We start from the raw sequence: 24,626 nt of genomic DNA on the forward strand, positions 1-24,626 counted from the left end.
CTAAACCTTTTTCAACTGATTTTTATAGTTCGTTCTTATGTTGTACTGTTCCACCACTGTTCCAGGTTAGGGGAGGGTTGGGATCTCGTTAACATGTTTAACCCAGCCACATTCTGTATGTATGTGCCTGTCCAAAGTCAGGAGCCTATAATTCAGTGGTTGTCGCTTGTTGGTGTGTTACATATTTGTTTTTCGTTCATTTTTTTGTACATAAATTAGGCCTTTAGTTTTCTCGTTTGAATTGTTTTAACATTTGTCATTTCGGGACCTTTCATAGCTGACTATGCGGTATGGGCTTTGCTCATTGTTGAAGGCCGTACGGTGACCTATAGCTGTTAATTTCTGTGTCATCTCTTGTGGAAAGTTGTCTCATTGGCAATCATACCACATCTTCTTTTTATACGCCCGTCAAAATTTTGACGGGACGTATTATGGTATACAAATGTCCGGCGTCCGTCTGTCCATCTTCCGGCGTAAGTTTTCGTTCTTTCTTGCTGTGCGGAAAAAAAATCTCAAATAAGAATAATTGTTCCAAAGTTTTTATAATCTATTGTTCATGAACAATGTAAAATGCTTTTTTTTTAAAGGCGATTTATTTATCAAAGACAAACTATGAATCGTATAAATGAGCTTTGATTTAGGGACGACATCAAAAGATCAATGTAAGATAAAAAAAACTTAATTCCAATATTTGGGGGTGGGGTAAAAAGTGCTGCAAGTTTTGTTTATTTGACATCGATTTTACATATATCTGTATTGGTCAATCAACTTGATTTTTCCCAAATTAAGTTAAGAGGGGGTTGGGGTCAGTGAAAAAACTATGTGAATTAAGTTTGTTTATCCTACATTGAACTTTTGGTGTCGTCCCTTATTTCCTGTGAATTTTTATCCATGACTTAATTCAGGCAAATGTTTTGCCTTTCTTGCACTGTTGAAAATAAGGACAGCGGGACATCAGATATAAATACTGTTAGTATTAAATCGCACTGATAGCAGTTACAAAATTTTAGATAAGTGAAAATAAGTTGAAATATAAAAGAAAACTTTCAAATAAGTATTACTCCTAAACACACATAAAAAGGGAGACCCACTATAAAAGCGCTTGCGACCTAGGTCGCTTCATGATGATGTCTTTAGTTATTGCAATTGATAAATCTTCACTTATCAATCAGAGAGAGAGCTCTACTTATCAATATCAATAAAAATATATTTTTTAACTGTTGAATGACTTATTCTTCAATTACATGTATTTAGTCTTAGAATTTATATCTTTAATTTTCATCAATTGTCTAAATTTGATTTATTGAACCTTTTTGTCTGCTTACGCCTTACCTAACTAAAGATGATTGAGATATGTTTAGCCGTTTTTACATAAAACATTTAAAAAATTAAAAACATCTAGCTTGTAAGTTATTTCTTCAAAGACATATATAGCATCATTTTAAAGCAAACTTATTTGTCCAAGGCATAAATGAATGATTGTACTGAAATGAATGAATACATTAGCCTATTGTTAGAAAGCTGGACAAACTTCTGTTTGCTGGTGTTTATATGTTTATAAAAACACAGCTGGTATTATGCCATATAATTTCATTACTAATAGTGATTAAAATGCGTAATCTACGGTTCGGTACCTATTTCGTCGTCAGTGCTAATGAAAATATTAAATTTCTTGGTAACAAGGATGTCATTTAACCTCCTAGATGGTATTTTTAAAGATACATGAACATCAAAACTCATGAGATACGTTTTATGAGTGTTAAAAAATGTCATTCAAGATCAATTAACAAAAATTATGGATTTTTTCCCTAATTTTTCAAAATAATTTCCCCTTCGTACATTGATTTATAATCTCGACGCGGTTTTTATCTCAATATCATAGCCCTTTTAAAGACCACTAACTCAAGTATCGTAATTTATAACTCCCGTGAAGACGCTACCCAGCAGGCATTTCAACGTTGAAACAACGTTGAATCAACGTTGATCTGTAACGTTGAAAAGACGTTGAAATAACGGTTGGTTTTGAAAGTTGACACAACGTTGAATATCTGACGTTGAAACAACGTTATATTTTCAACATTGTATCAACGTTGATTTTTGATTGAATATAGGTTGAAACTTAACATTGAAACAACGCCACCCTAATATTGCAACAACATTCTTTCATGTTGAAATAAGCAATACGTTGCTTGTTGTTGGTTCATCTGTCACATGTGTTTGTCGTTACAAATTTAGGCGGTTGGTTTTTCTCGTTGGAATTGATTATTGAAGGGTGTATTGTGTACGGGTCTTCTATTGCGGTGTGGTGTGTGCTTATTGTTGAAGTCCGTTTAGTGACCTCCACGTCAATTGGACTCTGGTTGATATTTGTCTCACTGGAAATCATACCACATCTTCTTATATCTATAATAGTTAGTAACCACAAAAGATATTGAAGCCACATGACTCTACAGAGGACATCAGCAAGATTTGAAAAAAAAAACAGTACAACAGATGTCAAGTTATGACAAAAGCTAAATTAAATATAGCCAAAAGGTGATCTGGTAAATTAATACAAATAATCTCTTAATCAATTTTAATTATTTTCGTGAAAATGAATTGTAGTCTCTAAACTCCTCCAACCATTTCTGGTGCACAATCCTTCTTTAATTCAGCTTCTGTTATCTTTGTGTAGGCCTCCATTACTCTTCCTGAAAAAACAAACACAAATAATATTTTGTAAACATGACTTAGCAATTACGTAGAACGTCAAAGGCAGGGAATAAAATGTTATATAGGCCAGGTTTTTTTAAAAATAATTTACTGGTTTATATAATAGCGGATCCGTTTTTACCATTTTTTTCGCTCCTGTACATGTACAATCTAGCAATGCCGCCTATCTCGAGCACCACGATCTATTGTTCAAATGCCACCTATTTCGGCCACCACGATCTATTGTAACAATGCCACCCATCTCGAGCATCAGGATCTATTGTAACAATGTCACCCATCCCGAGCACCAGGATCTATTGTACAAATGCCATCCATCTCGAGCACCAGGATCTATTGTAACAATGCCACCCATCTCGAGCACCAGGATCTATTGTTACAATGCCACCCATCTCGAGCACCAGGATCTATTGTTAAAATGCCACCCATCTCAAGCACCAGGATCTATTGTAACAATGCCACCCATCTCGAGCACCAGGATCTATTGTTACAATGCCACCCATCTCGAGCACCAGGATCTATTGTTAAAATGCCACCCATCTCAAGCACCAGGATCTACTGTTAAAATGCCACCTATTTCGAGCACCAGGATCTATTGTAACAATGCCACCCATCTTGAATACCAAGATCTATTGTAACAATGCCACCCATCTAGAACACCAGGATCTATTGTAACAATACCACCTGTCTAATTGATTGCAGAGGTTATGTTTTAAATTTGATATGCATTAAAAAAAATATTAATCCAAATAAAATCAAATCAAATCAAATGTCTTTACTAGTATTCCTAATTAAAGGGCCCATATAGAGCATATAAATCAATTCAAATCACAAAGTTCACACAAACAACACAGGCAATCCAACATACATACTGATTATTGATAATCAAAAATGTTAAAATTTAAAAAAAAAATACATACCTTGACAGCTATTACTTTTATCCTTAAATCTTTCTTTCTTAAGTTACTGATCTGTCCCTTTCCTAAGTTACTGTTCTGTCTCTAATACTGTGCAAAAAATAAGAATAACATCGATCATCATCGCCAAGCAATATTTTAAATTTGTAAAATTCGATTGAAGAGTAAAAAGAAATTATTAAAAATTTCAGAGCATAGTTGACAATAATTGAAATAGTGTGATTATGGATGACGGGTTAAAATTTTAGATAAAAAAGGGGGAGATGATAATCTTACTTCGCAAAAGTTCTTTTTCTTTAACAAATCAGCAGTAAATAACTAAAATGAGCTGTATGTAGGCTGAGTATGGTGTTTTCCAGATTGTAGTACATATTTATATAGAAGTGCAGTCATAAATTTGAACGTACAACAAAAAAGACGATGTACACACTGAAGTCAGTAATTTTATCTTTACAACATACACTATGGCGAGATTTTCAAAATATACACGTACGTTTGTGCATTTATAATCTCCCAATGTTAACATCACACAAGCATTAAAAGACAATTAGTACAGCAACGGATAATAATTTAAAGAAACACTTACATTTCTATGAATTCTTCTTTGCTGAAAACGGTCCTAAATATTGTCCAGGGAAATTATACAATTTCCGCGTTTGAAAAAGGCGGTTACACACGTGAACTCATACATTAATCAGCATCATGTCACGTGATAATTTTATCAATTATAGATTATTGGGAGTGCTAATCCTCGTGTTTCAGTTGTGTAGATGCCGCACTTTCACATGCTGTGTCTTATCTTTGATTAAAATATTTCCGGATAATAACAAATTAGTTAGTAGCATATTTCGATGAATGATAATTTAAATTTGTACACTTTTATGATTTTGATGAACGTCCCGGTTTTGGAATATGCCTAATTTTACTAGATATTGTACAAAAAAAAATTAAAGGAAACATTGATTACAATTTTTCATTGCAAAATCCTTATGAACTTTTATTGATACGATAACAAAGGATGTACTACTATAATGATTCACCTTTAACGCTGATGGTGGATAATTTTTTTTTACACCGATGAATACATTTTTTTTTCTGGACGAACCTCCATCGTCGACATGACAACCAACATTTAACGTTGAAACAACATATTTATTTCAACCTAACTTCAACATTGAAAATTCAACTAAAATTCAACGTTGAATCAACTTACTTTCTGCAACATAACTTCGACGTTGCTGTTATAACGTTGAAACAACGTTGAAGCAACGTCATGACGAAATAACAACCACATTTCAACGTTGAAATGACGTTGCGTGCCGGGTGGGTAATTAATTTTTATCGGAGACATGTCTCTGTTGTATTTAACAAGATAAGTAAATACAACGACGTCTATTGGAAGGAGTTAAGAGTTATAGAATAACTAATCGAAGAATTCAAATAGAGAAAAATATTCAACGAGTGACCGAACAACACATTAATTCACGAATGCGCGTAGCGCATGAGTTAATTATCAGTGTTGTTCTTTCACGAGTTGAATATTTTTCGATATTTGAATTCTTTGATTAGTTATTCTTTTTATTACATTGGCAAATGGCTTTTTTATGAAATAAAGTAGAAAACGTAAGGAACTATATCTTTTTCTACGCATTTACAATTTGTTTTGATCCGCATTATCGACGTCTTGACAACGCCTATTGTTGTATGACGTCAGAGGAGTGAAATAACCACGTTTATTTCACATGTGAAATTATCGGTTTTTATTTCACTGGGAAATCAATGTAATTCATTGCAACCAATGTAATAATTATCGTTAATTATCTACTGTCCAATCTAAACAGATTGGGTTATCTCGCTTGGAAATGTGACATATTCTTGCACATGTTTCATAACGTATTTAGTATTCAAAGTAACATTACTCACTTCATCGTTTACATTTAATAAATTTACAGTTTTATTCACTTCATAATTCCATCCTTTTTTCTATACATATACATCACACAAATAACTCATTGTTTTATCACATTTTGAAAAGGGACTGACACTGAGGAAGGCCAGAATTATGTTAACCTTTATATTTTGTTAATTATGTGTCATTGGGTTGCTGTCACATATTAACAAATACTCACATCTGTGTTTATTTATATCTGTTAAATTTATTCACACATTCGGGGATAAATAGGGCTTGACCAGGCATGCACATAACTTATGTATTATTGACGACAATCTGTTGTCCTCTAGATGTCTTATAGATCTGATTCTGTTACATGTGTTTTAGATTTGTCTTCATTTACGTTTAATTAAATCTATTTTATTAATAATTTAAAAAGAAGGGGTGATTCAGTCACATTCGGCATCCAAAAAATGCACAAAAAGTTCCCAGAACACTCTTCCTAAAATTCACGTATATATAGCAGACCACGGTAACATTAATATCAAGTGAGAGAGCCGTTCAGGGGCATATTCTGTGGACAACCCCTTATAGTAATATAATATCAATTTTGGACTAAAAACGACAAAATTGCGGTCTCGCTTCGCTCCGCAACATTCCGAGGGTTACGCCCTCTAACCTCAAATACTGGATTCGTCTATGTGAAAACAAACGACATTCATTTTAACAAAAAACTAAGGTGACTGATCTTATTTGATTGTTCTGTCCTCATTTAAATTCCATCACGATCCTTCTAACACACACATCACCGTTTGTTTGGTAATAGAAGATTTACAAAATTAACATCGATCTCAATCGATTCCAATCCGTTTACTTTGTGTTTAATTTTTTGTGGAAAGATAATCGAAAAGATCGAGTTGTATGCTTAAAATTTTAATGTAAACGCCAATTTTAAAGATATCAGGCATGTATTTCTATGGATCTGAACTGATCTTAATGTGAACATCTATACGTACGTTTTTGGTCTCTGGTGGATAGTTGTCTCATTGACAATCGTACGTACGACGTACACGATCCCGTTTCGTCAGAATATTCAAAATATATACATGCAGTACAAGACCGTAGGCAGGGCGTGCGACAGATACAATTTAACTCCCTCTTTATTTAAAAGGAATATGTTGTACGGACGTCCCTCGGTTTTATTTCTTCAGTTTACCCCTTATTCACCATGCAACTGATTTCAGCTTCCCAATTGTGAACTTTCCGTGCATTTATATGTACAACAGCGTTTCCATAAGGAATCTATATCTCCCAATTGATAATAGCCCAGAGCTTGTGTTTTTTTTTTATCACGATTTCTTGGATAGAATGTTGCAGCTTACAAGGAAGCTAATGAACCAAGGGGGTTTCAAGTGATAAAGTTGAGGCCACTACTTCAAAAATTTTACGGACTACGTTACGAGTTGGTTGACTGTGTTATGGAATACCCTTGTCAGACTCACAGATGACTACGGATATATGTTCCAATTGTCGTAACCTGCACATGTGACATCCCTGAATGAGACATATCATCCAATGTGTACTTATCACAAGCAAAATGACGAATGCCACTCGTGGAGCAGGATCTGCTTACCCTTCCGGAGCATATGCGACCCCTCATGCAGTTTTAGTGGGGTTCGTGTTGCTCATGGTCTTTATAGTTTACTATGTTTAGTGTTATGCGGAAATTTTTTATCTTTTCGATGTCTTTCGGTTTTTTTTCTGCCATGCATCTCGTTGTCAGTTTCCCTTTGACTTATGAGTTTTGAGTGTCCCCTTGGTATCTTACGCCTCTTTTTTTGAAATCGTTTTCCGACTTGGGACATGCGCAAAAAAATATGATGGAATCAAATGTGCTTCTGATCGCTAAATCATACATGGAGGCCTTTCTACCAAACGTAGTTTACATAATTTTTTTTATTAGTTGTTATTAGCTTTGAACTAGCTGTCAGTAACTGCGATTTTTTTTGTTGTGTATAAATACGCTGCCACGTCCAGTCTGTGTTTTCGTTAGATGTTTTCTGCTTTGTATCGATCTGCATGATGAATTAAGCCAAGTTAAGCCCTTTTCAACTGATTTTTATAGTTTGTTCTTATGTTGTATTGTTACATAACTGGCACAGGCTAGGGGAAATTTGGCACCAGCAAACTAGTTTAACCTCGCCACAATCTATATGTGCCTGTCACAAGGCAGGAGCCCTTAGTTCAGTGGTTGTCGTTGGTTCATGTCTGTCATATATGTTTTTCGTAAGTTGTTTTGTTATAATTTAGGCCGTTAGTTTTCTCAATTGAATTGTTTCACATTTTTCATGTCAGGGACTTTTATAGCCGACTATACGGTATGGTTTTTCTCATTGCTGAAGGCCGTACGGTTGCTGATAATTGCTTATATCAACCATTTGAATTTTGGTGGATAGTTGTGTCATTGGCAATCATGCCATATCTCCTTATTTATATATATATATAGCGTTATATGTAACAGTAAAAGAATTAACAAAATGTATAGCAAATTTACATATGACATGTAATACAATATACAGAAGTAATGCAATTCAGTTGATCGGTGTTGGATCGGTAGATATAAGACTGACCATACATCTGTGCATGAAATAACATGTAGTTCAATTAGCATTTTCAATACTGCATGCACGTACTTATATATATAAGAAAAAGTGTTTTACAAATTTAGGGTAAGGTAATGAATAGATCATATAGTTTGAAGCTCTGATAAGGGTATGAGTTTTTCAGAAATGCACTGATTTTTTTACCCATATCGGAGTGACGGTATATTCAGTAGTTTTAGCAACGGTAGTGCTGTTGTTAAAAATGTTAAAGTTATTACTTATAACTGTGCAATATCAAGACAAATGACCATGCATAAGCTGATGGAACGATTTATTTTTGACTTTTTTTTTTAAATAAAACTTTTGCTCACAAACTTATTATAAGAGGATCTGGATGGAAGTCCTTCATTTCGTTATTCTTAAACTTTTTAGACCATTTTTCTCTATTCTCTATTTATTTTGACAATTATTCTCTTTTCTTTATATTTCGTCACCCAATTATTCTCTATTCTTTATTTTCACTGGCGTATTCAGTTTCTCTAATCTTTATTCCCCCTATGTTGTCTCTATTCTTTATTTTTTTTCTTTATTCTTTATTTTTTTCATTTCTTCTGCAATTTTTGTCCACGCATTATTCTCTATTCAAAAACCCCATTCAGATCCTAGCTTTTATATGGAGACGTAGCGCATATGGAATGTTTTAAAATGGGGTTATTTCAATTCCGGAAAATTATATAAAGCTCAACCCGTTACGGTTTTGTATACTATAGCGGTTTCTTGAAGTTGTCTCCCTTCTTTGGCGGTAGATTTTCAAGTTTTTTCCTGAACACTGTTATGACTGTAATTGATTGATGTGGTTGGGTATATAGTACAGATTATGAAATCATGGAAACCGTAGTTGGATTTTTTATAAACATTTAAGGCAAATTTTGCCAAGAGACGAAACTGTCTACATAAATTTATACATTCTACGATTTTGGGTAAGTCATGAAGTTGCTTCCAAAAATTATAAATTAATGAGCCAAACAAATTATCTTCACCGTATAGTAAGTTATAAGAAGCCCATGCATGACAAAATGTGAAACAATTTAAAAGATATAACCAAAAGGGTGAACAGCATGATTTATCTTTGACTTTGTTTACACTACAACATGTCAACAATAAACAAAAACAATGTCAGTGGCAGCAACAAACCACAGATCAGTTGGAACTTTGGAGTAAAAGTTCTGAGAAGCATGATGTTTAGGCCATGGATCCATTTCGGCCTTTCATGTTTCCGTCATACTTATATTTTGGATTAAAAGTACACAAGATTAGGTTGTCTTAACTTTACTACGATAAAAAAACTGAGTTATATCGCATTTCATATGTACAGTTTGAAAATTAACTTGATTACACTGTCGTAAGGGTAATATTTTAATTCAATAAAGAAAAAGTAGTGCAGAACTCACGCTAGCATGTGACTGGGACAAAGAAGTCCCTTCCATCACTTCGCTTGCTCAACTGTCAAAAGAGATATCTAGTCGCCTGGGTGTTAACAAGTCGTATTCAATCGCTTTCGTCAACCGTAATTTTACTTTTTTACCAAGTTGTTGAAACAGCAATTTTTTATTGCTAAGTAAAGAAATTCAAAGACGTATATATGATTTATTTCTTTAGAAAAAAAGTGAAAGCATTGACTTTACCATGTTTACAGATTGGTGTATGTTCATGGTGTTATTTCAAACAAACAACTTTATAAGAAGTGTTTTCTTTCACTTCCGGTACTTGTTACTTGAGAGCGTACATTAAAACATTCCGATTTTTGGCAAAATAAAGTCAAAACATTGTTTATTTTCGTAAATTTTTTATTGTCTGCAATTGAAATATTTTTATGAACCAGGGATTGGAAGCTGATCAGCTATGACTGAAATCCATATTCTTACATGTCTTATGATAATAACAACAGATGCACAAATGGCACAGCTAACAGAAGAATAATGATCCCAAAATGGAAAATTAAGCATCCCACACACATTAACTGACTATTTGTTAGATCTCCTTGCTAAATGTATATATATTTCCATGTAAATGCATAGTTTCAATTTATTAATCACCGCGATATAGCCTTTTTGTGCTGAGGTGGTGTAAAGCAAACACCAATCAATCAATCAATTTATTGATTATATATAATTATAGTTGCTTAACTTTGTTAAATTTTATATCATATTAATGAGAAACAATGAACTTCATAAACATGATAAACATAATAGTTTTTTAATTAAATTTTAATTGATATACATGTATGATACTTTCTTTTCCTTTTTGGTATTAAAAAGTTCTTTCTAGTGCTAGATATTTAGTTGGTAGTTTCTGACAAGCATGACAAGTGTAAAAATATAATTGTGTAAGTTCTAACTATTAATGATTATTTAAGACATAAACTGAAACAATTGTTACCTCAATTCAATGAATTGTATTCAGGTATTCTCCGGTATGAATTGAACAACATAAAGAATAATTAAATAAAAAGGATACATATGGCCACTTATATTATTGTAAAAACCAAACATTGAAGTGCCACCCCGGGAGCGAATGAGCACTTCTCTTTTGAGTCTCACCCCTTCTTCCTGTCTTTTTGAAAAAGAGAATACTTTGAACCTCTCCATTTTCGGAAAGTACACAAAACCACAAATCTATGTCCAGTCTAGGTCATATGAAATACCTGAAGTGTCGAAGAAATCTAAAGATGAATTCTCATTCATAATATCTTCAAACAAGTCCTCTATATTTACATTTCATAGTTCCATATCGTCGATTGTTGGTCTTGTCTAGACTCGGAACGACAAAAAACTTCTCCCTATGATTCTGAAGTAGTGTGAGCCCTTGTAGTGTGTACATCTATTTACAATAGTAGTTTTCTTGATAAGAAACAGTGAAACATTAATTTTCATAGTTTGCTGTGATAATCAGTACAATTTTTTAAAATGATACTCGGCATAAAGAAATATACAAAATTATAATAAAATTAAAATTCCATATATACTTTTGGCGCATGAATGTCATTTCAAAACATGACGTCATAGTATACGAATGAAAATTCTCAAGCTGATGGTTATTCTGTTACTTGTTTGCTCCATATTCCATATAGTTTTTATGTAGGAGCTTTTTATTTTCCATTCTATTGCATTATTTGCACATTTATGGATTTTCAGCAAGCCAATGTGATTGCTCAATTTTTAGCTCGCCTGGCCTAAAAGGCCAAGTGAGCTTTTCTAATCACTTGGTGTCTGTTGTCCATCGTCGTCGGCGTCGTTAACTTTAACCATGTTAACAAAAATCTTCTCCTCTGAAACTACTGGGCCAAATTTGGCTGCATGGCCACAATCATCAATAGAGTCTCTAGTTTAATAAATGTGTCTGATGACCCCACCTGCTAACCAACATGGCCGACATGGCTAAAAATAGAACATTGGGGTAAAATGCATGTTTGGTCTATTATCACATAAACCACTATGAATGGAGAAAATCTGTCAGGTGCAAAAATGTTCAGTCAGAATTATGAGATCTACATATAGTCTATTTACTTCAAAACTGTCAGACGATTTCCTATACATTTCTATAGGCATGAAAGGAGTAATTGCCCTTAAATGACAATTTTTACAGATTTTTTATTGCCTAATATCATGAATATCTAAAAAACTATAATAGATAGAGAGAAACTTTATATATCAAAAATGATCAACAAGACAAGATCTACAAATAAGTCTACATGGTCTATGTTGTCAGACGACTCCTTTTTGGAGTAAATGCCCTTTTATGACAATTTTTATCATTTTTTTGCGTTTTTGTCTAATATCTGAAAAACTTTTATAAATGATAGATAGAAACTTAAATAAGCAAAAGTAATCAGCAAGATAAGATCTACAAATAAGTTTACAATCATGAAATTGTCTGACGACCTCTTATATATTGAAGTTATTGCCCTTTGATAAAGATTTTTACCGTTTTTTTTCGTTTTTGTCTAATATCTGAAAAACTATAATAGATAGATAGAAGCTTAAATTAGCATTATTGATCAGCAAGACTTGATCTATAAATAAGTCAAAAAGCCGAAATCCATTAGTCGACTCCTTGTTGGAGTACTTGCTCTTTAATGACGATTTTTACCAATATTTTACGTTTTTGACTACTATTTGAAAAACTATTATAGATAATAGATAGAAACTTAAATAAGCAAAAGTGATCAGCAAGACAAGATCTACAATCATGGAATCGTCTGACGACCCCTTATTGGAGTTATTGAACTTTAATAATGATTTTTACCATTTTTTTGGCGATTTTGCCTAATATCTGAAAAACTATAGGTGTCAGACCACCAATTCAAAATCCCTATCTATTCAACCAAATTTTGCAATTTTCACAGCTTTCTTAAAAATTTACCTTAAGTTTAACTTCATAGAAACCAGGTATATCCTGAATTGTACATGTATCACCTTTCTACATACCAGTTTTCAACACATGTTTAAAGTCTTGTAAGAAAGAACTGCCTTTTTGAAGACAAGTGCTACTAAAAATAACCCCTGGTTTTCTGGATTGGAAATCTTAAGTTAGTATTCTATGGAACGCATTACAGGCATGACCTGGGGTAAAATAGAACAGCCACACACACAGCACACTAATCTTCATTTCAGTTTTTTAAATTACCGTATTTGTCCTATTAGAAACGAAATAATTCATGCTAGCCATACAAAATGTAGATTTGTTATCATTTTCACATGGCCTGAGAAAACATTATTTTTGAACAGTTTTAATTAACCTGCATAACAAATTTTTTTTTGCAGAAAGATAGCAATGGCATCTGATGACGATATAGCATCAAGATTACATACCTGGGCTTTACAAGAGATGCACTTCCATCCACAGGGTAGACATGTTAATACACCTTTACCAAATGCAAGCCAGTTCAAACAGTAAGACATTACATAATTCGACCCTTTCAATTTCTATGTCCAGTGAAAATAAAAATGGCGAAAACAATGTGTTTCACAAAATACCATGAAACAACACATTTTTGTCTCGCCTTGACGGAGTCAAAAAACGAGACATAGGTATGCTGTTTCAGGTGTCAGCTGCGACGGCGACGTCAACAATGTATCAGTTTGTGATTAGGTCTAGTTCATGGTGAACCACTAGTGGTAGGCCAATGATATTTGGTATGCAGTTGTATTAGCATTGGCACATCTCATTACCATGTAGATTATTTGGCCCCGCCCCCTCAGTCAAGGTCTATTGACTTTGAAACTTTTCATAGTTTACATGTATTAGTTTATGATTAGGTCAATTTATGGGGAACCACTAGTGTTAGGTCAATGATATTTGGTATGTCGTTGTATAAGTATTGGCATATCTCATTTCCATGGAGATTATTTGGCTCTGCCCCCTTAGTCATGGTCTATAGACTTTGAAAGTTTTGCTAAGTTTACATGTATTAGTTTGTGATTAGGTCAGTTCAAGGGGAACCATTAGTGGTAGGCCAATGTTAATTGGTGTTCAGTTGTATAAGCATTAGCACATCTCATTTCCATGGAGAATATTTAGCCCCGCCGCCTCAGTCATAGTCTATTTACTTTGAAACTTGCTTAGTTTACATGTATTAGTTTGTGATTAGATCAGTTTAAGATGAACTGCTAATGTTAAGTCAATGATATTTGGTATGCAAATTTATTGGCATTTGCAAGTATCGTTTCCATGGAGATTATATAGCCCCACCCCTGATCATGGTTCATTGACTTTGAAACTTTTACATAGTTTACATGTTAATGTTTGTGTTTAGGCTTGTTTAAAGGGAAGGACTTATAATAAGTCAATGGTATTTGGTATGCAGTTGTATAAGCATTGGCACATCTCATTCCATGGAGATTGATTAGCCATGTACCTTTAGTCATGGTTCATCGACTTTGAATATTTGCATAACTTACATGTTAAAGTATTGCTATTTTAATTTCAACATTTGCATTATCAAAATTATACAAAGGTGAGACATATCTCTGTGATAACAGTTTATTTATAGGAACAATGCTTTTATTGCTGTAAAAGAGAGGCAAAAGATACCAAAGGGACATTCAAACTCATATTGAAAATTAACTGACAATGCCATGGCAAAAAAAAAGAAAAAGACTTAAAGACGAACAACAGTGCACAAAACACAACATAGAAAACTTATTATATAAAGACTGAGCAACATGAACCCCACCAAAAACGAGGGGTGAAAAACTGATAAAAGGTGTATGCTATTTAGAGATGGTTTTTTAACTTGAGGATATCATTTATTCTGGCATGTATGGATATCCTGCAAAAATATTTGGCTTTTTGTCTTATAAATTTTTTTTCACCTAATTTGATAAAACAATTTATGTGTTCTCTTTAACATGTTTAAATTAAACAAAGATAAGATTTATACATGTATTATTATCAATATTTTTTTATTCATTTTCTATCAGAATTTTCCGAGGTCCTTCAGCAGATTTCTGGAAGTTTGTATTATCAAGAGTTAGATCTGCACAGTATGTATATAAATGTAAAGAGTAACTTTATCAAAAAGAGTAACATATCACGATGTAAAAATCTATAGGATAAGGCCTGACGAGGACAAAGAAAACCAATAAACAAGCTTAAAATATCTGCACTTGTAAACTCTGACTTCATCTTCGGCTTATATGCTTCTGCTGGATTGGCTTATGACGTCATGACATCCTCGCTCTTCTCAGCTTTAAAAGAAATCATCTCAGTAGCAAAAGAGAGTACAATTATGAAAAACACAAAAATGAAAGACAAATGTAAGAAAAAAGCAGTATAATCACAAATGTAACTTGAATATCAGCTATAGTTCCACAGATTTAGGGGCATCTGAACTCTATTGTAAAGTTATATTATTTACATGTATTAACATATTGCTAATCATATTAAAATATTTACTGATTTTCAGGACAGTGAAGAAAGTGAAAGGAAATTTGGGATTGTATCCTTCATTTATTGTTTTATAAAAAAAAATATGCTAGTTGTATTATAAATCTGAACTGAATCACACTTTTTGTACTATGGATAGTGAAATTATGTCCTATTCATTGAGAAATGGAAAATACATTGATAAATTAACAGGTAACACAGCATAGTTTGACACTTTACCATTTGTTTACAAAACTATGAATAATGGCAAGTGTTGGGCGAAAAATGGATAAGACAGCAATCCAGCAACACAATTTAGCAAAAAGAGAAATGTTTAGTAGATACAAACATAAACATAAAAAACATAAAAGTAATGTACTACCTAATTAGGAATTACTCTTGGTTTGTGTTCTTCTTTAAAATGATTTCTGACCTCATCATGCTCATATGAACTTGATTGAAATGATTAAAATTATATGGAGGTCTTCACAGTACACAATTTTTCAAAAGAACACCATAAGAAATTGTAATGTAATAGATGAGGGTCATATATTTGCCGATTATATCCTGGGATATATCAAAATGCTGTGAAAATGCTCCAAACTGAAAATAGAATTATATTCCTTAATTTTATGAAGAAAACGACATGCAGATAAGTCATATAAAGTCAAATACAAAACTGGCAATAAATTTGATGAAGAAAAAGAGAACCTTCTGGAACAGAGAAACAAGTTGACAGGGGAGGTAACTTCATTGTTTACTGACATTAACCATCTGGAAAATGACTTCAAAAGGCTTGAACAGGAAGTGGTAGAAGCAGGTTAGTGGAGAAAAAAATCATTGAAAGGAGGGGGTATGATAATAGACATTTTGTTGGCACTAGAAATTGCAAAAAAGTAAACTTGTAAAGCTTAAGGATGTTATTTGGTAGTTTGTTGATTTTAGAATTCAAGGGCTCTAAGGAGTGGCTTTTTCATGTCCTCTTCTTAATTGATGCAATAAACAGAAATAGATACACAGTAAAAACTGTATGTATTTTTGTTGACTTTAAATTATCATAATTAAAAGTTAAGTGCATCTGCATTTAATTTTTTGTATTATATAAAGTATATATAACATAATCATTTGGAAATATAAGGAATTAAATCCCATTATTTCATATATATTATATAGGATAAATCATTTGGCGGTAACAAAATAAAAATTGATAAAAACAAATTAATAATATTTTTGGAAGAGATGAAAATGTGATGTGAAAGATACCAAAGGGACATTCAAACCCATAAGTCGAAAATAAACTGACAACGGCATTGCTAAAGAATAAAAAGAACAACAAACAAACGACAGTACACAAAACACAACATAGAAAACTAAAGACTGAGCAACACGAACCCCACCAAAAACTCGGGGTGATCTCAGGTCATATTTAAAAGTATTTTTGAAATAAAATATAATAGGGGAAGTTTAACAACTACAAACATGTTTAACCCCGCCACATTCTATATGTGTCTGTCCCAAATCAAAAGCCTGTAGTTCAGAAGTTGTCGTTGGTTCATGTCTGTCATATTCGTTTTTCGTAAATTGTTTTGTTATACATTTGGCCATTAGTTGTCTCAATTGAAGTATTTCACATTTTTCATGTCAGGGCTTTTTATAGCAGACTATACAGTATGGCTTTTTCTCATTGTTGAAGGCCGAACGGTTGCCTATAATTGCTTACATCCACTCCATTTGATTTTTGATTTTTGGTGTTTTAACGCCACTTTTAAGCACCACTTTTGGGCTATTTCGTGGCAGCCAGTTTTTATTGGTGGAGGAAGCCGGAGTGCCCGGAGAAAACCACCGACCTTCGATAGGAAAACTAACAATCCTAGTCAATTAAGATTGGAGTCGAGTGCACCTGCATGAACGGGATTCGAACTCACAACCTCAGTGTTGACTGGCTAGTGATTACAGTAGTAACTACTTAGACCACTCGGCCACTGAGGCCCCTCACTCCATTTGAACTTTGGTGGATAGTCATGATAGTTGTCTCATTTGGCATTCATACCACATCTCCTAATTTTTATATACTGTCTCTTTTTAATAGCATCCTATGTTTATATGAGTGTCACTTTAATTTTTGAAGTAAGAAAATTGTCATTCAATACAATTTAAAAAACTTTAACTTTATGATTCATAGCATTTGGCCATCAAGCTATCTTTTTGACTAAAGTAGTTTCCCTTGTTTGGTTGGAATAAAACTTGTACAGATGGAAGATATAGAGAAAGGGGAGAAGCCTTTTGATTTTGGGATCAGTAAGTTAAAGGTCAATGTGACTGTTACTAAATCAGGAAATATTTTACATTGTAAAAGCTCTTTATCACACTAAATATCTTTTCAGAGACCAGATACCAGACATCTTGTAATGAAATCAGCATCTTGAGACGTCAGAGAGCTTTAGTGCAGACTTACTCATTGCAAACAAATGATACAGCTAAACATTATGAAGAATATACCAAGAAAATAACAACACAGGCTGATAAACTTCTAAATAAGGCAAAGTATGTATGGAACCCTGGTTTATCATATTTACACACACACAGAAATTTCCATATAGGGTGTCTGGTCCTAAAAGCAGTGTGCCTGATTATATAGGTTACTTGTTGTTTCATGATAATTTCTATCAGACAATAGACGACCTTTTAATTAAGGCATTTTCCCGGAAAAATTTGAAGTCACTAAGTAAATATCTTCATGTCACAATGTTCTATGACGTGTTTTTCCCCAAAATGAACCCAGGTCAACTGAGGCAGCTCACTTGTAAAAACAAAATTGGAAATTGGTCTATTGGTAAGACACCTGTCTAAAATTTGCCTGACATGTCCAACGATGAGACATAATTTGAAAACTCTCCTTATGATTATTTATCACAAATTTTTGCAAACGCTATTTACATTAATATTGTCAGCTTGTTATGAAATCCCAATTTTATATTACAGGAAAGGATCAGAATATTACAGTAGAAAGAGGAGTTCTACAGACGATGATCATTATAGTTCCTCTCTAGAGACCAGACAGGGGGTATATTAATTAATCATTTCTATGCAATGATTTTTAAGGGCACTGGATGCCATGGACGATTTCTTGTAAACTTTCTAAACAGTGGATATTTAGTGACTGATGTCATAGTATTTTCATATCTATTTAAGCACAATAAGATATAAATGGTCCTTTAGAAATGGTCCTTTAGATTCTGAAGCAGGAAAGTTTTTCATTTTGTTATTTTGTTGCAAGAAAAATTAAATATAGTTGAAATATCTAACATCACAATACACTATAAACTGTTTCATTTCAAATGACAACAATTATATTAATTTAAGATAAATCAAACTATAACCAGCCCTAGTTTTAACTTTGCAAGTTGAAGCAGCATATTTTTTTTACGTACAAAAAAATTAATGCAACATCCTAGATGTTAAAACTAAAATACATTTCTTAATTATTCATTTAAATAAGAAGTAACATTATTAAAGGTCTTAACCAAACTTAATACTTGGATCTCAATATGAATCCTACTCATTTTCCAAACATTAAAGTCATTATTTTTAGGAGTTGGAACAGTTATTTCTGGAAATATTATATTTTGATGTCATATTTTCATACTTTATTACAGAAACAAGTTAGAGAGACATGTGAAGCCATTGGATCTTTTCTTCAGAAAATGTTACAAGGAGAGTTTGGGACAGATAAAACTGTATTGTAAGTTCAAAATTAATATGAAATAAAGAGATGTGGTATACTTGCAAAGAGACAACCTAACCACCAGAGACCAAATGACGTAGAAGTAAACAAATATAGGTCACAGAACGTCCTTCAACAATAGTCTATTCCGTCTTCACCCTTAAACAAACACCAATATTATTGATGAGAGGGACCATTATACACAAAGTTTTTGTGGGTTTATAGGGTTAATCAGCCTGTCAATCCGTCTTTCTGTTTGTCCATGTGCCTGTAATCACAACTCAAAACGGACAACATGGATATTGAAACTTTACCATTGTGTACACTACCTGAGGATGTGTTAAATGAATAAATCCTGTTCCGATATGTTAAAACTGAGGAAATTATCGGATTTGCAAGGAGTCCACTCACATTTTAGCTAAATCAGACCTATTTACAGAAGCCAGTATTACTGCTAAATACACAAGTTATGTTTTTATCTTGAGGGGATAACTGTGTACATGTACTATATTTTTACATTGTAAATATTTCAGTCAGTCAAAGAAGGATATAATATGGAAATCAGTGGAAGAATTATTAAGTGAGTTCAGTGTGACACAGATACTGAATGCTTTGGTAACCAATACACAGGAGTCAGCCTTTACTCTGAGAGATATGACATCTAAAGTAGACATCAGGAGAGATGCTGAAAAACTCAGGTAATTTGAATATACACAAATTATTTTCACTCTCTCTGGTGAATTTAACTTTAAAAAAAGCATAACTTTTTCTAGTAAATTTCAAGCGAAAGGAGATTGCAATTTTCAGTTTGTAAATTCATTTACGAAAAAAAAAATCTTTTGAATTTCTCTTCATTTAACAAAAAACAAAATCATTTACGAGTAATTGTGACCAATCAAGTCCACTAGTGAAGCAATGCACGAAATGTGTTGACATTGTACTGAATTTTATCATAAAAAATGAAAACAACACGTTATTATAAGTCTCATTTCAATTGCTAATTAATTTTTTTTGAATTTTAAACTAAAGTTGTATTACATGAAACTATTAAAATATGTCCTGAAATATGAATATTTTCTGATGAAAGCTGATTATATTATGATAATACAAGATTTAGTTTTCTAGCCTTCTTCTTTTTTCCTTTTTTGTTGTTGAAAAATTGTCTTTGAAGTGATGTTGACAGCTGTACATTTGTTTATTAGAAAAATAAAAGATAATAATTTAGTTCTACTGTGTACCTGTAATGTATTTATAGGTTTAAATATGAAAGAACAGGACAACTCAGAGATGAATCTAATCCTCCAAATATCTTACAAAGTGTTCACCAACTGTTAGAGGTAAATAAGATAAGTGATTTATGTGATCTTTTGATTATTTCTTATATGTTAATTGATATTTAATTCATTCTTTCTACAGAATTATGATTTTATTCCTATCAGAGTTTTATTTTGAAAAAAATTAATGCAAGTCATATTGTAATAAATCTGAGATATCAGTTTTTAGAGTATAAAGTCCTCATTTCAACGTGAAACAATTATCAGATTCTAAAAGCTGTTTAATTTCATTTTTGTGTCTTTTGCACATGCACAGTAACAGGTTTCTGTTGAATCCATGTTATCTCTAACCTTTCAAAACAAATTTGTTCCTGAATTTTGCTAACTTTCACATTAACCAATTCATTCCAAATTTTTTGGGTTATAATTGAGCATGCAATTGTCTTGCAAATATGTATGATTGATTTACCAAAATGTAGCATGGCATTAACACAGATTCTGTCCTCTTTCACAAATAATTCCTACCTCATATAATACCATTTAAGTTTTCCGGCATGACTTATGACTAAATATATTTAATATCAGTTGTCTGACCATGAGGCATAAATTATTTAAATGAATTGTATATCCCTAATTAGCCAGATAAGCCCAGGTAAAGGATTCTTACATTATTTAAGAAGTTGTGTCTGCCTATGAACATTCTGTCATCAGAATTTATAGGTGTTTCATATACGAAAATTAGAATAATTCCTGTTTAGCCATTTATCACGTCTAGTCTTTGTAAATTTATTATCCATTATTTTTATTTTGAAAGTTGCAAAAAAGAGGCAAAGACATAACCATGACAAACAGAACAACAGTCCATAAAAGTCAAAGATTGAACAATATGAACCCCTCAAAAAACAGGGATGAACTCTGGTCCATCAGTTATTGTTCAACAAGTGACAAATTGCAACTAGACTTTAGAATTTCATTTTATGTTTTAATATATTTTATGTATATCTGGGGAAAAAACAATTGTATTGAAAAATTTATTTTCGTAGGAAAATCAAGTAAACCAGATAAAAAGATTTGTAGAAACAGAGAAGTTTTGTAATGAGACCTGGAAATTGGAACAAAGATTTGCTGAAGTCAAGGAAGAAATTGATACTAAATTACAATTTGTTTTCAAAAACCATAAAGATTTAAAACTTGCAAGGTAGTTTATAGTACAGGCTGTTAGGTTAATTTTTTTTATAAGACTTTGTGAAAATGATGGGGACTAATGGAGTTACCTCTGAGTTCTACTTCTCGAGTGTGTTCTTGTGCATGTACACACTTAGTTATCAGACACTGATTGAAATACAGACGTGCATGTACTGATGTTGTGTCATGGATGGATACCCCATATCCTTTGTTTTTCTATTATAACTATTGTTTGGCTCATGTCCAACTTGATTGATTGATTTATTGATGTTTGCTTAAAGCAAGTGGCAAATATTTCATGAGTATTCTGCACCTTAAAAAAGCTGACCATGTAATTAATGACAAAGGTCACATGACCCATATGCATATATCATAGTTTACCAACTTAAGTTTCAAGTAAAAAAAAAACATCAGAAAAATCCTGAACTAGAAAAAGACAAGTTTAACAAATTACAGATAAAAAAACCATACAATTACATGCAAAAAAATGCAAAAAAATGCTTGATATAACTTTAGCAACACATATTTGTTGTAACTAAAAACTAGCAGTCATAGTTATTAATGTTCTGAAAATGAAGTGATATTTTTTCACACTAAGATGTAGCATAGTAATTCAGACTGAACATCATATAACAGTGATGAGAAACATTTTCTTATGCAATGTCAACAACAAATTTGTATACATCTACGTCATTCAGCTCTGACAGATAAGTGTCTCGCTGGTAAACATACCACATCTCCTTATTTTATATACAGAATTTCAATACAGGAAAGAAAATACTGTAAATTCAGAAATTTTTATGAGGTTTTCATTATTGTGAAAATTGAAATGGGATTGGTTTTGCAAAAATAAAAACTCACATTTTATATAAATTTCAATAGAATTATTTGTATGCAATATTTTCTGAAATCATAATAACAAAAATAGCACTTTTGTTTTCTGAATTAACAGTAGATAAAATAACTTGTTATGCCACACTACTGTCCTTGTTAAAAAGCTCTTTTGTAATGGAAGTGTGACTTTCAAGAAATTAAGAGATTTTACTTCAGACATGTACATATTGAACTTAAGATATTCAATGAATACTTACTTGTTTTGTTCTTTTGTAGAGAATTGATTGAATGTGATATAGATTTAGTGGGCAGAAAAGCCATTCTAGCTAGTTTGAACTGTGAAGCTAACAATTTAAGAGAACTTATTTCAAAATCATTGAAGGATAAAGACATTATATGTGCCAAATTCCAAAGAATTCAAGATTTTAAACAAATAGTGGTAAGTAAAGTGATATCTGATAATAAAAAGGGAAACATGTTTAAATTTATTATATGACATTTTTAGAGGATACTTTATAGGCAATAACTTAGACGCAATAAAAAAAATAAGAATGCTACTGGAGACTAAAAACTAGCAGTAAAACTCTTTTTTATGTGTTACAAGGAAGTTTTTAAGATATATATAGTTTAATTTTTTATAGATAATTGAGGGTTTTTCATACGAGAAACTTCCTCAACTTTGAAAGTCAATTCATAACCTGTTTATCACTAGATTGCCTATGACATTTTTTATGTTGAAATTGACAACCGCATGTGTACCGTTAATTTCAAGCGACAATTTTCTATCTCAACTGAGCAGCATGAAATGAAAAAATTATTACAAAAAAAGATGAAAGAAAAATACACAAAACAGCGAGAACAATTATTCAATTATTATGTGAGCTTCATGTGAATTCAGTCAAAGAGAAATTATCCAAATCTGAAGCATAAGCTTATAGCAAGTCAATTGGTTATTTATTTCCCCTTTAAGATTAATACTTAAAGTTTACTCCCAAATAAACAAAAAACAGATGGTTAAAAAAAATTAATAGGATATATTGTTGATATTGTTACACTTTAAATAAAACAGTTAACAAGAAAATTTAATTCAAAAGATTTCCTTTGTAAGTTTTATGTATAGGGATAGTAACCATATATTGTCAGTCTTCAACTTGACATGCCTGACTTTACCAAAAGTTATATTTTGAAAAGCTCCCTTCTTATGCAATAGAAGCCTCGGTGGCCAAGTGGTCTAAGTAGTTCATCTACAGTATCACAAGCATGTTATCATCAAGGCTGTGAGTTCAAATCTGGCACATGACACTTAAATCTTTATTAGCTAGGATTGACAGTTTTCCTACCAAAGGATTGGTATTTTCTCTGGGCACTCCTGCTTCCTCTAACAATAAAAGTTGGCAGCCAGGAGATAGCCAATTGTGCTGAAAGTTGTTTTAAATACCAAATGTTATGTGATATTAAATATTAAATGTAATTTTCTTAATTATATATATTTTAGGAAAGAAAACAAAATTTGATACAGGTTCTTGCCAGACAGAATTATAATGCTAAATCTAGATTAGAAGATCAAAGGAAAGAGGTAAACAAATAAAGATTTGACAGTAGACTGAATGTAATATATTACTGTGTTTGATGAAGGTTTCTGTTTTAAAGTTCAGGGATGTTAAGGGGTCCAAAACATAGATTTTAAACATTCTTTATGTTTGGTTATACATATACCTCAGAAATGCTCATTGTTGAAGGCTGTACGGTGACCTATAGTTGTTAATTTCTGTGTCATTTGGTCTCTTGTGGAGAGTTGTCTCATTGGCAATCATACCACATCTTCTTTTTTATATCATAATCAAAGGTTTGAAAAGTAAAATGCATGATATACATGGAAGAAATTACTCTGACATAGAATTAAACAAATAAACTGATGTGGGAATATTATCATTTGGACAGCCACCCAACAACATAACTTAAGGTATTCCAAGAGAACATCTGCAGATCATTAATGAATATTTAACAATGAAAAAGTTTACTCAAGGTAAAGTATGAAGTTAACAGAGACAATTGACACTATCACTCTACTGACTAAATTACTTAAAGTAAATCAGCAAAAATATGAAGAGACTGATTATGGCAACAGGTTCCTGAATTGGGCACACTCATTTTCAACCACAAATTAATGTAATTTTTGTATTTGTTCCCAGATTGATCAGTACATAAACAAGTCCTTGTCTACACACTTCACAGAAACACAGTCACTGACCATTGGGTTGCATGGATCTGTTGTAGATGAAATAGATAAATTTACAGCCCTGGCCTTACCTAATTTATTATTTACTGTTGTCAATGAAAGGTAAAATATTGTATATAAATACTTTGATGTGTTAATGCAATAGGCTATTGCCTTACAGAATAGCTATTAGCATTAAAAAAATCATGTCGGAATCATCCATTATGGTGACATTGAATAAAATAATGCTATGGGTCTTACAAAAAAGTTATTGCTTGCTATTTGAATATGATTTTCAATTTGTAAAATGGTATGGCAAAAGCAATTACAGCTAGATGATTATG

At 32.3% G+C, this 24,626-nt stretch overlaps 1 protein-coding gene and 1 long non-coding RNA gene across 10 annotated transcripts in view; one reads left to right on the forward strand and one right to left on the reverse strand.

Moving 5' to 3' along the window:
* Positions 1 to 2,563: 2,563 nt before the first annotated feature.
* On the reverse strand, positions 2,564 to 4,294 carry LOC127711084 (uncharacterized). The gene is made up of 3 exons (XR_007986475.1): positions 4,213 to 4,294; positions 3,630 to 3,716; positions 2,564 to 2,690 (listed from the first exon to the last, which is right to left on the reverse strand). It is a non-coding gene; the product is annotated as an uncharacterized LOC127711084 (long non-coding RNA).
* A 4,611-nt stretch (positions 4,295 to 8,905) lies between these two features.
* Positions 8,906 to 24,626, forward strand: part of LOC127711078 (uncharacterized) — a 1,247,322-nt gene continuing 1,231,601 nt past the window's right edge. For all 9 annotated transcript variants that reach the window (XM_052217043.1, XM_052217035.1, XM_052217041.1 and 6 more), the window contains exons 1-14: positions 8,906 to 9,100; positions 12,944 to 13,072; positions 14,603 to 14,665; positions 15,088 to 15,120; positions 15,686 to 15,867; positions 17,432 to 17,591; positions 18,030 to 18,111; positions 18,704 to 18,789; positions 19,305 to 19,469; positions 20,027 to 20,108; positions 21,089 to 21,243; positions 22,341 to 22,503; positions 23,560 to 23,640; positions 24,257 to 24,405. In XM_052217043.1, the coding sequence (XP_052073003.1) occupies positions 12,954 to 13,072; positions 14,603 to 14,665; positions 15,088 to 15,120; positions 15,686 to 15,867; positions 17,432 to 17,591; positions 18,030 to 18,111; positions 18,704 to 18,789; positions 19,305 to 19,469; positions 20,027 to 20,108; positions 21,089 to 21,243; positions 22,341 to 22,503; positions 23,560 to 23,640; positions 24,257 to 24,405 (1,520 nt within the window). In that variant the 5' untranslated portion in view covers positions 8,906 to 9,100; positions 12,944 to 12,953. The remainder of the gene's footprint in view (positions 9,101 to 12,943; positions 13,073 to 14,602; positions 14,666 to 15,087; positions 15,121 to 15,685; positions 15,868 to 17,431; positions 17,592 to 18,029; positions 18,112 to 18,703; positions 18,790 to 19,304; positions 19,470 to 20,026; positions 20,109 to 21,088; positions 21,244 to 22,340; positions 22,504 to 23,559; positions 23,641 to 24,256; positions 24,406 to 24,626) is intronic.

This window comes from Mytilus californianus, unplaced genomic scaffold (genome assembly GCF_021869535.1).
Source record: "Mytilus californianus isolate M0D057914Y unplaced genomic scaffold, xbMytCali1.0.p SCAF_8, whole genome shotgun sequence".
NCBI lineage: Eukaryota > Metazoa > Mollusca > Bivalvia > Mytilida > Mytilidae > Mytilus > Mytilus californianus.